This window comes from Phyllobates terribilis, unplaced genomic scaffold (genome assembly GCF_046119375.1).
Source record: "Phyllobates terribilis strain yellow unplaced genomic scaffold, ASM4611937v1 Scaffold_186__1_contigs__length_3700242, whole genome shotgun sequence".
In the NCBI taxonomy this organism is placed as follows: domain Eukaryota; kingdom Metazoa; phylum Chordata; class Amphibia; order Anura; family Dendrobatidae; genus Phyllobates; species Phyllobates terribilis.
In genome coordinates, this window is record NW_027362946.1 from 842,579 (window position 1) to 856,775 (window position 14,197).

At 41.3% G+C, this 14,197-nt stretch overlaps 1 protein-coding gene and 1 non-coding gene across 2 annotated transcripts; both read left to right on the plus strand.

The window, feature by feature from the left end:
* The first annotated feature begins 451 nt into the window (after positions 1 to 451).
* On the plus strand, positions 452 to 6,614 carry LOC141212796 (uncharacterized). Its single transcript, XM_073665099.1, has 6 exons — positions 452 to 684; positions 814 to 990; positions 1,074 to 1,197; positions 1,280 to 1,377; positions 1,576 to 1,666; positions 5,138 to 6,614. The coding sequence occupies exons 1-6, from the start codon at positions 592 to 594 to the stop codon at positions 6,325 to 6,327; spliced, it is 1,773 nt and encodes a 590-aa protein (XP_073521200.1). The 5' UTR covers positions 452 to 591; the 3' UTR covers positions 6,328 to 6,614.
* On the plus strand, positions 2,643 to 2,761 carry LOC141212826 (U5 spliceosomal RNA). Its single transcript, XR_012282416.1, has one exon. It is a non-coding gene; the product is annotated as a U5 spliceosomal RNA (small nuclear RNA).
* Positions 6,615 to 14,197: the final 7,583 nt, after the last annotated feature.

Below are 14,197 nucleotides of genomic sequence, written 5' to 3' on the forward strand. Positions count from 1 at the left end.
TTTTAGCCGGAAATCAGGTTTGGTTAAGCACAAGAGAATTCACATAGGGGAGAAGCCTTTTTTCTGTTCAAACATGAGATCTAATGTGATAGAAGATTACAGTCCGGGGAAGACGGGAAACATTCATATAGACGGCTGGTGGAGATGTAGTCAGTGAAGAACTCTGGCTAAATATGTTTCAAGAGCCGTAGTAGAAGATGAAGATGTCCTCCTCATGAAGTAGTTATTTCTCATGTCACGTGTAATGAATATCTCCTGCAGTATTGCTAATGCCGATTGCAGTGTCTGTAAATGAGAGGAGAATTAGCTTTATGGCAGATGAGTCTTTGAGAAATGTGTTCAGCTACAGACTCCAAGGAAGAAACTGCGTGTTATCTGTGTCCTAAAATATATAGGTTTTATTAGTATATGTAAAGAAGAAAACTAAATACTGTAAAATAATAAATCTCATATGTTTCCCTTATTATCTCCAGTAATTGTATTATTACACAGGATTTTTATGATGTTACATCTGCTCATCATCTTCTCATTCAGGTCCCTACAATATCAGATCCTCTCAGTGAAGATCTTCTATTTAAGAGAATTTTCCTAATGGACCCATCAAAGATGGATTTGGACAGAGACAAGATGGCGGAGGGGATATTACACCTCACCCTAAAGATCCTCTTCCGTCTTACTGGAGAGGTGAGAGATTCTGATGACGTCCCATTACATCATTCTTATCTATGGGAATAACAGATGAACAGAACTGGAGAGGTGAGGACTCTGGAAATGTCTGTAGTGAGATTTATTTATATGTCTTTCCATAACCAGGATTACATATTAGTGAAGACCTCTAGTGAGCGCTGTCAGGTCCATGTGTCTGAGGGATGGGAAAGACCCCTGAGCCCAATCACAGGGCCTCCATCTCACCCCTTCATACATGATGACATCAATGACCGGAAGATCGTAGAACTCCCCTACAAGATGATTGAGCTGCTGACTGGAGAGGTGACCGTGCTGGGAATGCTGGGACATTACACAGTAACGCTATGAAAGGATCGGGGGGATGACGGTATCATTGTATGTGTCAGGTTCCTATAAGATGTGAGGATGTTACTGTCTATTTCTCCATGGAGGAGTGGGAGTATTTAGAAGGACACAAAGATTTGTACAAAGACGTCATGATGGAGGTTCCCCAGCCCCTCACATCACCAGGTAATGGACAGGACTAAATACACACGGCTATAATTATCTGTATGTAAAGAATAAATTCAGTCCCTGTATGTGTTTCTTCCAGATCTATCCAGTAAGAGGACAACACCAGAGAGATGTCCCCATCCTCTTCTTCCACAGGACTATAAACAAGAAGATCCCAGTGTTCCTCAGGATCATCAGGTAGATGGAGAGAAGGTGTCATGAGATCTCCCCTATGATGTGTAGATGGCTGTGAAGGTCTTGTGCTCAGTCTTGTTTTATCCACCAGTATTATGTGTTTTCCTTTTGTGTAATGAGAACGGTGAAGATGGCAGGATTAGAGCTGATCATAGATGGGACTTCTGCATCTGTTTGTGACTTTTACAATATTTGTTTCAGGGTGAAGATCTGACCCATATTAATACTACAGAGACATATGTGAGGGGTGATGAGTGGTGTAAAGAGGAGATTCCTACATATGACTACCCAGGTGAGTAGTAACCACTAATTGCTGAGAAGTTACAGATTCTTCTCAGTCACCGGCTGTGGCTGCTTTATCGGTTGTGTAGTCCGGCCGTATCACAATCGTGTGATCACCATTTTGCCTCTAGACCACAACATTCTCTTCCACCCAAAACTGTTCAAATGATTTTGGGCATTGAAACCCTTTTCCATAGAACTTACAACCTGGAGGATCCACCTACTCCCTGTGATTAGGAGACGTTACCTGCCCAGATCTGTAAACCACAAAGCCAGAAAATCACTTGAAGAATAATATTATGATGGGCCTGTAAGAGAAAGCGGAGGGTAATGATGCTGTTGGCTTCCTAGATCCCTGATATCTTATTGGATGAATCTACCTTCTCTCCATTCTGTGCTGCTGAATGTCCTCATATGGTTCCTACAAGACCAGGTCCAGTCTTTCTGGCCAAACTTCACATTTATGATCTACAACATTAAATGTGCAGTGAGGGCCAAGTGTGAATTTCTGTACAATAACAAGAGTTTCCCTTTATCCTGACTTTTCAGTTTCTTTTAAAACCGACTAACTTCAAACCAGATTGTGATAAACTAAACAAAAAAAACCAAAACATTACACCTGTGCCATGATATATCTCTAAGCTAAATTTAAGACACCTCAGCTCTGCACTATTATAAAAAGTTCTCTTTGAACGTCTAATATTTCTTCTTGAAACTCCTCTGACAGAAAATATTGGCCCTTACGATAGTTTAGATTGCCAAGAGCCACCGAGCCCCATACTCTAATTACCCCAGAGAGGTTTCACCACTACTTACTCATTTTTCTCTGATGAAGACTGTTGAGTTTGATCATTTCAGTAGATGTGTTATTGTCTATACTCACAGTTTTTACTTTAGTAGTTAGTGCCCAAAATACTCTGATTTAACCCCTTCCTGCAGCCAATTTTGTGTTCCTATCTGGGCCCATTTTTCAAATCTATGGAAAAATACTCTGGCTTCTCTTCAGAATGTAAAAATCTTTCGCCTTTTGCTAAAGATTTCCATGGAGAGAAGCAAAACTGAGTTTTGTGAAGATATTTTTTCAATTTTTTTTTTTTTTAAACACAAATTGAAAGATTGCCGGGAATTTTACTTTGATTTTACACAATGTCTGCAAAACTGCTGAATGGTTTGTGGTATCGGGGTATTTATATTCTGGGCGTTGACTAAATGCTTTTGCTTTTTTTTTTACCCTTAACTGAAGGATGCTCCAAAAATGGAAAGAAAAAAACAACCACAAAGAGCTGAAAAATGGAGAGCTTCATCTGCTCCCCCAAACCCGCTATGTTATTAAACCACTAAACCCGTTAAAGAGGTTATGTACGGTTTGTCCTGAGGAAGGAGTCGGTGGTCTCTGAAACGTGTAGACAATTAACCTACATTTTTATCCATAATAATGCTTTGTCGTGACTCCAGAGAGCGCAGAAACAACTTCCTTTCCCAGCACCTATCTCTGACATTTTTCAAATCTGACGTGTGTAACTTTGGTATTCTTCACAAAGGATAATAGGAAACAAATGGACCTTACAAATAATTTTCCAACTTCTCTTGAATCTGACAATACCTTGTATGCAATTGTACACTACTGTCTGGGCACATGGCAGGTTAAGAAGGGAAGGAGCGCCATTTAGCTATTTGAATGCAGATTTTGCTGGGATGGTGTGCAGACACAATGTATTGGGGACACTGTTCGTTGTCACCTGACAGCTCAAAAGATGGCTACCACAAACAGGCTTAGCGCTATCTACTCCATTTTCCAGATCCCAGGGTTTGCCTTGCTCATCATCCTTTTACCCCCTCTACATGGATTTGGACTTAGACAGAGACCCCCCTAAGCTTGGGCCACAGTGTTACCTAATGTTCTGTGGTGTGAGATGGCAAGAAGAATAGTCAGATAGCCGGGTCAGAACATGGAGGTCAGAGAAAATACAAAATCACACAAGAGTAGTCAGTAAACGGGCCGAGGTCACAACAGGAATCAAATACACAAGCCGGGAGCTGAGCACAGAGGACTGAACCCGAGGAGAACAAGGCTGTCTGTATCTGGCAGCTTCCAGCAATATGCTTCCAGCTTTAGTAGGGTGTAGTGCTTTCTAAATGGCTGAAGTAAGGAGCAGATTACTCCAGCTGGACAGCACACACACCCATACTGCCAGACTGGATGGTGCTACAGGTCCCAGGCACCCTAATCTTAGAGGCTGGACAGAGCCTGCGCCGACCAGAGCTTCTGGTTCTGATGTCTCCTCCATCACCAGCGCCACCTGCAGGATGAATAAGGCGGCTCCTGGTGACAGAAGCAGACGTCACAGGAGCAGATCCCAGAGGAGATGGGACACACCATTTACAGAAGCCCTAATATGACAAAATGGCAGAAAACCAGAGCAGTAGAAATCCCCATAGTGACTCCATTTTGGAAATTATAACCCTCAGTGAATTAATCTATAGGAGTAGTGACTATTTTGACTCCACAGGCACTTTCCGGAAATTAGCACGCAGTGGATGTTGGAGAGTGAAAATTACAAATATATAATTTCATTACCCAACACATAGTGCCCATATTGTGCTAAAGGAGACACACAACATCAATTAAGTGGGTTCTTCTCACTATAGTATTGCCAAATACATGGATGCTAAATGTGGTTTGGGCACACTGCAAGGCTCAGAAGTGAGGGGGAGATCTGACTTTGGGGGAGTGGATATTGCTGGATTGGTTTATGGAAGCCATGTTGCTTTTCAAAAGCCTTTGAGCCACTAATAATGTGGAAACCTCTGGTTTTCCATTGACAGGTGATGGACCTGAGTGGGGACTTGTTTTTTGTGAGATGAGTAGAAGTTTTTATTGATATTAGTTTTGCCTACATAACATTGTTTTGTGGCTTTTTATTCCATATTTGGGAGGCAGAATGAACACCATGCTCTACTGGTTCATGCGATGAGGTTTTCTATTAGACTGTGAACTGTTATTGTCTTAGTGAATAATGACGGCTAACATAGGGCAAAATTAAAAAAAATCACAGAAAAAGATACAGCCTTACTAACACCAATAATCGTACCAATTCATGGAGCGGGTGGTTGCCTAGTATTAAAGATGCACACAGATGAAGCTTGCATAGGACGCCAGTCACACAGGTAGGTTTGATGCACAGTGTCTGGCTTAGGATACTGATGATGTCCATACTGGGTAGGAAGGCTGCCCAGCACTATATAAGTGCACCCCACATGGACAGACACCCCAGTACACACAACCAACACTAAAATGCTAATGCATTTGTTATCTGATTTGGTGTTGGTAAGGCTGATTTTTCTGTGATATGTTTTCTTGGTAAATAATGATACTTTTACATAAAGTACATTTTTACGTAGAGTTTAAGTAGAAATATTCAACAATATAAATTTTAAGGATATGTTATTCATAAATAATAATTGGTTTTATTCTTGGCAGATGACTGTACCAGGAGATCAGAGGGACAGCTGACATCTTCAATTTTTAAATCAGATGATCTTGAGATCACACAAGATACAATTGAAGTGAATGACATTTCTCCAGATTTACAATCATCCCTTCACAGCAAAGATCTGTCATCTGATCATTTGAAACAGGTCCTGTCTTCTGATTCATTATCGACTACTAAGGAAAATCAAAGTCACAAAATAAGCAATAAAAAAGAAATTGATCCTAAAACAAAGAAGCCATTTTCATGTTCAGAAAGTGGAAAATGTTTTACAGAGAAATCAAGTTTAATCAGACATCAGAGAACTCACACAGCGGAGAAGCCTTTTTCCTGTTCAGAATGTGGAAAGTGTTTTAGCCGGAAATCGTGTTTGGTTAAGCACAAGAGAACTCACACAGGGGAGAAGCCTTTTTCCTGTTCAGAATGTGAGAAATGTTTTAACCAGAAATCAGATTTGGTTAATCACCAGAGAACTCACACAGGGGAGAAGCCTTTTTGCTGTTCAGAATGTGGGAAATGTTTTAAAGATAAATCAGATTTGTTTAAGCACCAGAGAACTCACACAGGGGAGAAACCTTTTTCCTGTTCAGAATGTGGAAAATGTTGTAGCTGGAAATCAGATTTGGTTAAGCACCAGAGAACTCACACAGGGGAGAAGCCTTTTTCCTGTTCAGAATGTGGAAAATGTTTTAGCCGGAAAACAGAATTGGTTGAGCACCAGAGAACTCACACAGGGGAGAAGCCTTTTTTCTGTTCAGAATGTGGAAAATATTTTAGCTGGAAATCAGGTTTTGTTACGCACAAAAGAATTCACACAGGGGAGAAGCCTTATTCCTGTTCAGAATGTGGAAAATGTTTTACCCGGAAAACGGAATTGGTTGAGCACCAGAGAACTCACACAGGGGAGAAGCCTTTTTCCTGTTCAGAATGTGGGAAATGTTTTAGCCGGAAATCAAGTTTGGTTAATCACCAGAGAAGTCACACAGGGGAGAAGCCTTTTTGCTGTTCAGAATGTAGGAAATGTTTTAGCCGGAAATCAGATTTGGTTAATCACCAGAGAAGTCACACAGGGGAGAAGCCTTTTTGCTGTTCAGAATGTGGGAAATGTTTTGTGAAGAAATCATCACTTCTTAGTCACCAGAGAACTCACACAGACGAGAAGCCATTTTCATGTTCTTAATATGGGAAAAGTTTTACACGGAAATCAACTCTTAACAAGCTTCAGAGAAGTCATACAGGGGAGAAGCCTTTTTCATTTTTAACCGAATATTGTATCTTCATAAAGGGGTTGTCCGCTACTAGGACAACTCCTTCTCATTCCTCATGTTTGGCCTTGTTAAAATAAAAACACTCATACGCACTTCCTGTTCTGGCGCCGTTCCATTGGTGTCACAACTTGCGTTTCTGTAAGGCTGTTACATCACACAATCCTGCTGCCAATCAACGCCACCTTCAGACGTATTGTACATCAACAGAGAGGACATGGCCTGGATATATCACCAAGAGAATGCACACACTGAGAGTACTCTCTTCAGACCGTGTTCTTGGCGGAATTATAAGCAATTTACAGCCTCAAACATGACTTTCGATATGGGAAAGAAAGAAGAGATCAGAGGTTAATCTGAGGTCCTCCACCTCTGTCAGCATGTCTGGTATGCAGAGTTTCTTATGGAAGGTCTTATCTTCCTGCTCCGGAGCTATTACTGCCTCACCTCAGCATGGAAAAAGAAGCAGTCTTAACCCTCATGATGCCAGACAGCTCCAGCCTGTAAGTGACCAAATTAAGACAAGTCGTCATTACTTAAACAAACTAAAATATTTTGCGGAGGACCTTATCACTGGAGGTGACTTTAATTTTGTCTTGGATCCTTCTTTAGACACGTCCCTGAGCTGGAGTCACCAATCTAAAACACAAACAAAAGCTTTGCTAATTGTGCTTTGGTCTCAACCGGTCGATGTATGGAAGATACTACATCCAGACGTAAAGGATTATACCTATTATTCTCCTTTACATATTATGCATAGCCATATAGTCCTTTTCTTAATTAGCTGTCACTTGCCTACATGGCAACCTACATCTCAGGTAGGAACTGCTGTTTGGTCAGATCATGCTCCTGTATATTGTAACTAGCTATTGAACCCATTCTACGCCCGGGTGGCGAGCATTTTTATTGGTATATGGTCTCCCATGCTGGTATGTGCTGCCCCCCTCCTGGTATTTCTGCTGCCCCCATCCTGTCCCCACCATCCTATCCTGGTATGCATGGCACCCCTCATCCCCAATCCTGGTATGCATGGCACCCCTCATCCCCAATCCTGATATGCATGGCACCCCTCATCCCCAATCCTGGTATGTATGGCACCCCTCATCCCCAATCCTGATATGCATGGCACCCCTCATTCCAAATCTGGCATGTATGGCCTCCTCATCCCAGAAACCTGGTATGCATGGCACCCAATCCCTCATTCTGGTATGCAATGCACGCCTCATCCCCAATCCTGGTATATATGGCTCCCTCATCCCTATCCTGGTATGCATGGCACCCCATCCCCTATCCTGGTACGTATGGCACCACTCATCCCTATTCTGGTATGCATGGTACCCCTCATTCCTATTCTGCTATGCATGGTACCCCTCATCCTGGTATGAATGGTACCCCGCATTCCTATCCTCGTATGTATGGTACCCCTCATCCCTATCCTGGTATGCATGGTACCCCTCATCCCTATCCTGGTATGCATGACACCTCATCCCTCATCCTGGTATACATGGCACCTCTCATCCCAATTCTGGTATGTATGGCCTCCTCATCCCAGAAACTTGGTATGCATGGCACCCAATCCCTCATCCTGATATGCATGGCACGCCTCATCCCCAATCATGGTATATATGGCGCCCTCATCCCTATCCTGGTATGCATGGCACCCCATCCCCTATCCTGGTATGCATGGCACCCCTCATCCCTATACTGGTATGCATGGCACCCCTCATCCCTATACTGGTATGCATGGTACCCCTCATCCTTATTCTAGTATGCATGGTACCCTTCATCCTGGTATGCATGGTACCCCGCATTCCTATCCTGGTATGTATGGTACCCCTCATCCCTATCCTGGTATTCATGGTACCCCGCATTCCTATCCTGGTCTACATGGTACCCCGCATTCCTATCCTGGTATGTAGGGTACCCTTGGTCCCTATCCGGTATGTATGGTACCCCTCATCCCTATTCTGATATGCATGGCACCCCACACCCCCCAATACTGGTATGCATGGTCCCCTCACCCACTAATCCTTGTATGCATGGCACTCCTCATCCCTATACTGGTATGTATGGCACCCCTCACCCCCCCAATCCTGGTATGTGTGGTACCCCTCATCCTGGTATGCATGGCACCCCATTCCTCATCCTGGTATTCATGGTACCCCTCATCCCCCAATCCTGGTATGCATGGTACCCCTCATCCCCCAATCCTGGTATGCTTGGTTCCCCTCATCCCCCAATCCTGATATGTGTGGCCACCTCACCCCCCTGGAAGGGGGTGATCGCTCTTGTACTATCTGTATTTGGGATACAACTTCAGTTGGAACCTAAAATCTGTATTCTAGGACTCCTGGGAGAGGACGTAGATCCAGACTCCCATATGGCAATAGCTAGCTCAGGAATATTATTCCAAGCCAGAAAGTTGTTGGCACTACATTGGATAGACAATTCTCCCCAAACGATAACAGAACTAAAATCCAGGAAAAATAACACTCTATGCTTGGAAAGTGGAGCTTATATTAAAGGAACGCTCTCAAGAAATCCATACAAATATGGGAACAATGGTTAAATACACCAGGTATTGCTTCAAAGAACCTTCACAGAAATACTATACTGGATCGTTTGTCCATTTCCTTATAGTAAACCAGGAATTTATATCCTTATACCCAAGGTGTCAGCAAATAATAATTGTCTCAGTCCACACAATTGCCCCTTCTTAGATATATTCTTTTTCTTTTGATGTCTCAATAGGGAAAAAAATAAGCAGTCATGAAGTATTCAGATATTTATGTGCAAATTACTGTTCCAAACCATTGTACTATAGAGCGATATTGGGATTTATATCATTGTAAACCGGTTGTCGTATTGTTTACTGGTTTTTCTCTTTATTTTTTTTTGTCACAAAGTTTATTTAAAAAAAACAAATGTTGGTAATTCTTTGTTTTGTTAAATAAAAATGATCTGATTGAAAAAAAAGAAAGGAGCGAAGGTCTTTACTAGATCAAACGTATACAAAATGCCAAGATCACATGTGAAGATACTCGTACGAATTCACAAATAAATGTGGTCGCTCATTGGCAAGGAGGTTACATCCACACGTGTAAAGGACATACGTATCCAAAATAAAAGGGGCCCCCGGACAACAAATTCATAACCCCACTGACCTAGCTAAAGCATTTAGTTGCTTTTATAGTTCGCTATATAATATTCATGGACAATACCACGACATACCACCTAATATTCTTGAAACTAAAAATGACAAATATATTATGGACACTGCCGTTCCTTCCTTACAGACCCCTGAGGAGGAGATACTAGACCAAGCTTTCACTGAACAAGAGATAGGAGAAGCCATTAAATCATTCCCTATCGGGAAGAGCCCTGGGCCAGATGGATTCAATAATAGATTTTATAAGATGTTTGCACCTCTGTTATTACCATTTTTAGCCAAAGTGTTCGATAATATCTCAGAAGACTCCCCCTTTTGCCCCCCAATCACTTAAGGCTCAAATAACGGTTTTATCAAAGCCTGGAAAAGGACCAAATACCTGCCCTAATATTCATCCAATATCATTAAATAATGTAGACGTCAAAATATTCTCTAAAGTAATTACAACACGGCTCTCCCACAATCTACCCTCAATTGTCAGCAACGATCAGGTTGGCTTCATTAAGGACAGAGAAGCTCGTGATAATAAAAATAAAACATTAATTTCACATGCAAAAAAACAGGGGATCCCAATGTGCCTTGTTTCTGCCTACGCTAAAAAAGCGTTTGACACAGTGAATTGGACTTTCTTGAAGAGCACCCTACCACAAATTAGGTTGGACTCTTTCTTGTTATCTAAAATTCTATCCTTCTACACTGATCCTAAAGCGATAGGGTAAACGGCCTTCTATATGACACATTTTCTATTAAAAAGGGGACGAGACAAGGGTGTCCCTTATCACCTCTCCTATACACATTGGTGATGGAACATTTAGTGGTAGCATTACACACAAATCCAGATATTAGTGGAGTTACTATAGACTCACATCACTATAAACTAGCTCTACATGCAGACGACCTGTTGCTCTATGTTTCAAACCCAATGATCTCATTTCCCTCTATAATAAAGGAATTTGAATAACTCGGCCATGTAAGGAATTTTAAAGTCAACTACTCTAAAACAGAAGCCATAACATAACTTTTAACGCTGAACTGACACAATAACTCATTTCTAACTTTCCCTTTAAGTGGCAAAAAGACACAATTAAGTACCTGGGTATACAAATTCTGGGGAACTTGGATGATCTGTATTGTTTAAATTATATCCCCCGTCCTTGAACAAATGGTTAAAAATTTAATGAATTATAACTTGAAACCCTTGTCCTGGTTTGGTTGTATTAGTGTGATCAAAATGGACATTTTACCAGATCTTCTTTATATATTTCAGACCGTTCCGGTTTGCGTTCCTCAGATTTCTCCCGTCTCAACAATTCTAAGAGCAAGTTTGTATGGGGAACATCGAGGCCTAGGATACGTGTTAAAATATTGTAAAGAAACAGGAGGGAGGGTTAGGGAGCTGCAACGCTGAATCCAAACAGGGTGAAGATAGTCCACTGAAGGGTGCCGGTCCGGCTGGTGAGCACAGCCATATGAAGAAAACGAAAAGGAGAAAATCGGCACTCCAACAGGTAAAATATGAGAAAAATATATTGGATCATTTAAAAAAAAACAAAAAATTTAAAATTCTTACACGTTTCTGGCGCTAGGGTTGCGCCCTTAGTCATAGCAGATGAGAAAAGGACAATGAAGTCATATATATATATATACAAGCACAATGGAGTCACATAATACAAAATGAGAAATCAATTAGACTTGCAAAAGGTGTGAAGAAAATCCCAGCCACAGTTCACATTGAAGGCAACGAGATCAAATACAGACAAGGTGATTATTACAAGCGTCACACAACAAGCCAGAAATGCAAAACACCATGATGGTGAAAAATAAGATAGAATTAGACCTCATCCTCTTATTCATGCATATCCGTATCCCCCTCTGTATATAAACTGTTTATTGCAGGACATTTGTGTGAAGACCTCCGGTGTTAGCTGCCAGGGATTATCCCATATAGGAACACAACACCGGGATTAAGTGTACAGGTGTGAGATCACCGGGTCAGAACATCTCAAATGCCATCAACTATAGCAACGGAAGGTGGGAGGATATACTGATTATAGAGGGACAGGAACATGTATACATGAGATGGATGCTAGATTCAGTATAGAGCATCGCAATAACAATGTCCAATAAACAGAGAAAAAGCATATCAATGTCTAAATTGTGAATAGAAATATTGTTCTTATCGATCTGACACACGTAAAAATATAATATAAAATAATATGCACAATAACCAATATGGAGAAACTATAAACCTATAACAATGAACATATAGAGGGGAAAAAATTATGCAAATCAAAATTGATTACATAGTAGAAGATTTACAAGGAAATCCACCCACATCTGATCTGGTGCAAAGTATAATATCCTGGCAAAGGATCATAGAGCCGCAGATATACCGAGCATTATCTGTCATATCAACGGGAGGCAAATAGATGCATCATTGTAAAACAGACGAGAACAAGTACAGAACACTGGTGAGATTACTGTGGAGCATTGTAATGGCGAATCAGATTACTGTGGAGCATTGTAATGGCGAATCAGAATACTGTGGAGCATTGTAATGGCGAATTAGATTACTGTGGAGCATTGTAATGGCGAATCAGATTACTGTGGAGCATTGTAATGGCGAATCAGATTAGATGGAGCGTACAAATCCATGATATCCAAGAGCTGAATGTATAACAGATCAATGGCAATGGGAGACGTCTGCATAGAGTCTGATGGAAAACCTGATCATGAGGCTATAGATGGAGGAAGCATTTCTATCTGTATCAACGAAAAACAGGTAATTACATTATAATAAAACTGACAAAAACAAATATCTGATGCAGAACTGAATCGTGAAGCTGTGGATGTAGCGGGAATTTCTATCTGTATCAACGAAAAACAAATAATTGAATTATATTGCGAGAAAACTGACAAAAATAAATATATGAGAAATGGAAAATAAATAAGCTGCAGAACATTGCAATGGAAATACTCCGTCATTGCTGAAAAATCTTTAAGATATTTGCATCATTTATGTGCGTTCTGCGAAGATGAATCAGCGATGATAGCGCAATATACAGAAAGGCAAATAAGTACACCGGCAAATAATAACCGGAAAAACACAAAATAAATTCAGAAAACCTGGAATGTCACCATATAGATGTCTGCTGGGAATAAACCAGTATGAATTTCATCAATAGATGTAAAACAGGTCATTGCGGAAATTCATTACCCGAAGGGTATTTAGTACGTACACATCAAATCCAGAAGGCTTCACGCATATTAAGGTGTTTCTGTCTGTTTCCACCCATTACCGGATAATTAACTTTTTCAAGACCAAAGAAAGAAAAATGTGTGAGATCATTATTATGTATGGACACGACATGTTCTGATGCCCCAGAGTATGTGCTATTAGAACTGTTGATATATGAAATCTGCTCCGGTGGTCTCTATGAATCCTACCAATTTGTATAAAACAATGTTGTCCAGTATTCTGGAGGAAGGCATTTATTTGTCGGTGTTTAATAACAAAATTCAGCGCTGGCTGTTACCTGATTATCCCATTTTACCCAATTTTCATGGGCTCCCCAAAACACACAAGGGTATCTCTCCCCCCCCCCCCCTTCGCCCTATTATCTTGGGTATGGGTTCATTGAATGAGAATTTAAGCCAATGGCTGGTGAACATTTGTATCCTCTGGTTATTCAAACACCAGGCTATGTGAAAGATACTACGTCTGTCGTGAGGGTTTTTGACAGGTTCGTGTGGCAGGAAGAATATAGGTTTGTCACCAGCAATGTTGTCAACCTGTATTCCTCCATCCCTCACGCATTGGCCATCATTGCTGTTCAACACCATTTAAATAAATATAGTAACATCTCATAAAGTGGACACCACACTCTATAGAAAACCTTTCTCAGGTAACACATTACAGTTGTCTTCCAATTCTCAACTTACTCTATACAGTTCGCAGGGGCGACTCCGTATAGTTGGAGGTAAGCACTCCGATGCTGTTCAGCGAATGTGACCCGTGCTACACAAAATATGTAACTTCCAACATAAGTGCTGATCCATCCTCCGTGGATTCTTTTATGCCTAAGGGGAGACCTGCCCACATACCCCCTGTGATGACATCACGGGGGCTGGTCTCCAGCCTTCATATTTTTATTAGATATCTGTTTTTTGCGATAACTTATCATGGGTTGATCATAGAGGCCCGAAAGTGATACCATATTTTCCGTTATGATTTTACCTTTCTCCAGAGACCACAGACGGTATACCTGCCGTCTGCTATTTTGTTGCTTTTGCGCCACAGAGGGGCTTACAGAGACGGGAAAATATCCATATTGTTCCTTAGCTGACCCTGCCACCCAAAATATAGGCCCCATTATTATCGGACATATGGAACTTTAGTTATTCCATATCGACTTTGGGCGCTTTGCAGGCCTTTGTTACATTCCCTTTGAAGCACTGAGAATACAACCTTCTCAGTTAGCTGTAAATCTATCACAAGGCTGTGTCAATTGGGTTTGGTAGCACCTTTTGGGCCAGCATTTGCTTACAAGGCCCTTCTCATGTGTGTGTTGATTTGCATAGAGGCAACTGGCCAAAGTGTCAGCTCTTCTCCCGTG

Excerpts from the sequence above, each read along its gene's own strand:
- LOC141212796 (XM_073665099.1), top strand. The coding sequence starts at position 592 with ATGGACCCATCAAAGATGGATTTGGACAGAGACAAGATGGCGGAGGGG. Across the intron at positions 685-813 it reads TCTTCCGTCTTACTGGAGAG|GATTACATATTAGTGAAGAC; the intron begins GTGAGAGATTCT and ends TTCCATAACCAG. Across the intron at positions 1,667-5,137 it reads TCCTACATATGACTACCCAG|ATGACTGTACCAGGAGATCA; the intron begins GTGAGTAGTAAC and ends TATTCTTGGCAG.